This window comes from Malurus melanocephalus, unplaced genomic scaffold (assembly GCF_030028575.1).
Source record: "Malurus melanocephalus ecotype Western Australia unplaced genomic scaffold, MMel_1.1 scaffold_939, whole genome shotgun sequence".
NCBI classification, from domain to species: Eukaryota; Metazoa; Chordata; class Aves; order Passeriformes; family Maluridae; genus Malurus; species Malurus melanocephalus.
Genome location: NW_026624171.1, coordinates 74,025 through 77,490, shown reverse-complemented (window position 1 = coordinate 77,490; position 3,466 = coordinate 74,025). Strand labels below are relative to the sequence as shown.

The 3,466-nt window shown below is 53.5% G+C and overlaps 1 protein-coding gene across 2 annotated transcripts in view; it reads right to left on the bottom strand.

Annotated features, from left to right (window-relative positions):
* Positions 1–698: 698 nt before the first annotated feature.
* The window catches only part of SLC29A3 (solute carrier family 29 member 3), a 9,492-nt gene continuing 6,724 nt past the window's right edge, over positions 699–3,466 (bottom strand). For both annotated transcript variants that reach the window (XM_057386238.1, XM_057386237.1), the window contains one exon: positions 699–3,207. In XM_057386238.1, coding sequence (XP_057242221.1) covers positions 2,538–3,207 — 670 coding nt within the window. In that variant the 3' untranslated portion in view covers positions 699–2,537. The remainder of the gene's footprint in view (positions 3,208–3,466) is intronic.

The following is a 3,466-nucleotide window of genomic DNA, read 5'->3' as shown; positions in this document are numbered from 1 at the left end:
GAAGATCACCCRGTTCCAAACCCCTTCCRTGGGYAGGGACACCRATTGAGCCCCTCCAGACACAAGATGGAGCTGCACTCTGGTGCACCCACGATCCACCATCCTTCATTCCACCTGCCCACCACCATTTCCCTCCTCATCCCGCTTTTCCTTGCCCCCAACTCCTCAGCCTGGCCCACGCCGAGCAGCAGCTGGGACTTGTCCCAGGCACTGTAATTACCTCCCTGTTGTTATATGCAATTCCCTTAAATCATCCATCCCCTCTTGCAGGGGGATCACCCACAGCTCCTGGCTCCGAGGCCTGGCAGCATCCAGCCCCATTCCATGGCGTTCACACCAGCATTCCCGGCTTTATTCCCAGAMTTTTACTCTTGCCCAATTTATATCTGTATCAATATTAACCTTCCTTAGCTGAATGCCACCCAAAAAACCAAAGGATAAATCCCCTTTTTGCTCCCTTCCCGATGCCATGGGAATTCCCTCCACACCCACTGTGTGTCATTTGGGGATATTCCATTGGAATAACCTTGCTCTCAAAGCAGTTCTCCCAGGGCTCCTTCTCCCAGCCCCTGCCAGGGATTTCTCTGAGTTTACAATCCAAGCTGAGAGAGAAGGATGACCAGAAGGAAAAATGCACGCTAGAACTGCATGCATCAGTGYGTCTCCAAGAGAAATTATTCCAGACACCAGCACAGGATCAAGAATTATCTTTATTAGCAACGGTACCGGATAATTAACTTCTCCCTCCAGAGGAATTTGGTCAGCAGCACCAAGGAGAGGAGGGGCAGAGATGCAAARTAGTAAGAAAACAAGCTGAATTTCATCATCCCTTGGATTGGGGAAAATGCTTGAAGGCCACAAAGGGACTTTTTGGTTGCCAGCACCAGRTTGGGTGGGCCTTTCGACCAACTGCTGTGTTATTCCAGCACCAGGGAGGGGATAGGAGCACTGACTCCAGTAAGGAGCACCCAGCACTCTCACCCTCAGCCCTTGGGTGGGCCCTCCCCTGGGTCATGGCAGTCCCTGGCCAAGTGTGGGGGCCAAAGGACTCCAAACCCACCAAAGGGACACGATTAAGTGCCCACAYTTGCCATAAATCTGCCCCTCACTGAAAAATCTTCCCCTTGTGGATTTGATGCTGAAACAGATAGAATCTATAAAGTGTGCATTGCCAAGGGGCCCAAACCAAACCCTGGGAAGGATTTACTTAAAAACCCCCATGTACACCACACCCAGGGCAATAACCACCCTGGATCCTGCTGCTCTCCCAGCAAAGTCCCACACCCAACAGCTCCACCACTACTGGGACACGCAGGAGGTGCTGAGAGCATCCCCACAATGGAGCATCTGCCCCTAACCCACTCTTAAAGGAATTAATTTCCACAGACAGCATCTCCAAGGCATCACTGCCATTATACCCGTGCTTATCAGTTCACCTCTCCCAGACCATAAATCCAGCCAATTTGAGAAAATAAATACAATAATCGGATTTGGTCCAGGCTGTGCTGGCATATGGGAGTTTAAATGACTTTAAAAGCCAGTCCTCTTTGGGTGGGCTGTATTTTTGGGTGTCACAGTAGCTCACCCCTCTGAACACATCTGGAGGCCATATGCTGCCTGTCTACATGAATTACCCAGATTTCAGCTGTGAACCTTACACCAGGGCCTCCCTCATACYCTTCCCTAGCTTTCACAGAGCTCTCTGAACACAGACTAAAGACATCTCAGAAACCCCAGGTTAGGAGGACCCCCCAGCATTTCCCTTTTCTTGGGGGTTACACCACAGTCACAGCAGGAGAAATGCTCCTCTCAGCTTGGCCACCCCAGTACTAATGGCACCATGCTAGGAGGTACATGATCCCTCAATTCAACTTTACGTGGAAAAATTAAAGCAAACAAGAGTCCAAGTGGAAAGATTTCCCTTACATGCATTTTTGTGGAATGATCATACGAAATCTGTGAAAAAGAGTGCCCTGATTCCTGGGTGCAGCTGCTACTCGCTCCCTAAATTGTGTGAAGCTGCTCCAGGGCTCAAATCCCTTTTAGCTATCCATTCCCTAAATTGTGAGGGTGCCCCAGGGCTCAAATCCCTTTTAGATCAACACCACCATCACAGCTTGGTGAGGGGGGATCTCCCCCAAAGACCACCCGACCCCTGAAGGGCTGAACTTGTAACAGTGTGGCAGCAAAACCCAAGGTCCCCCCAAAAGCCCTRGGTTCAGCCTAAAACCCCTGGCACAGGGGTGAGGGACAGTATTCCTGTATCCTTGGTGTTTCCCTGAGCTCCCTGGGGAGGATGAGGCTGTTTTGGTCCCTGCTCCATTGAACCACAGAGCATCAATGTCTGACACAACCTCCCCAAGCACAGGAGATGCCCCTTCCCAGAAGGGAAACGTTTCCTCTGCATCCCCTGGATGCAGCTACCCCCCACTTCCCAAGACAGGCAGCCTGCCTCAAAAACACAACAGGCCTGGCTTTTTTTGGGGGAAAAAAAACCCCTAAATACCCAATGGCAGCACCACAAAACAAGGGCCCCCCTATATGAGGTGCTCCACAAAAATAGCACAGGCAGACCCYAGAGCCAGCCCCAGCACGAGGTAAAACGTCATCACCACCCCTGCTGCCTCAGCCAGCTCTTTGGGCACGATTTTGGGGCCGTAGACCATGACCAGCGTGCCCAGGTAGCCATTGCTGAGCCCCAGCAGTGCCGTGAAGACCACGGGGWAGATGTCCCGGTTGAACACCACGGTCCGGATGTGAGCCCGGGGCTGGTAGTTGCTGAGGATGAAGAGAGGGATGAAGACAGTTCTGAGGAGGACGAGGGCAGGCAGCAGTTTGCTCTTGGGGCCGGGCACCTGGATCCAGGCAGTGAYCTGCCTCCCGCACCAGTCAGCAAAGTTGTACAGGAGGAAACACGTGAGCGGCGTGAAGTACTTGGTGCTCCACGGGCTCCCAGAGGACCTGCTGACGGACTCGATGTTGGAGGAGAGGGAGGGGAAGATGATGATGGAGATGAAGAAGACGTAAAAGAGGCAGAAGCCGAGGAGRGCAGTCTTCTGCAGGATGGGGCGGAGCGGGGGGATGCTGGTGCTTCTCACGAGTGAGCAGGAATTTGCAGCGCTCCCTGGCTCTGCCTCGTCTTCCGCGGAGCTGTCAGGGGGCACAGGGACCAGGGCRGGGCTCTCCTTCAGGCTGCTCAGGTAATACCTGGAGACAGAGGGAAGAGTAGGGGAATACACGTGAGCTTTGGGGAGAGGGCTGGAGCAAAGCTGGTGGCACAGGGATGCTCGCTGGACCCACCTCCAGCTCCCCCATCACACAGAGAGGTGTCCCTTGCACACCCACCATCCCCTCTCCCTGTCTCTGTGCCCCTTCCACACCCACCATCCCCTCTCCCTGTCTCTGTGCCCCTTGCACACCCACCATTCCCTCTCCCCAATTCTTGGTGACTCTTGCACATCCACCA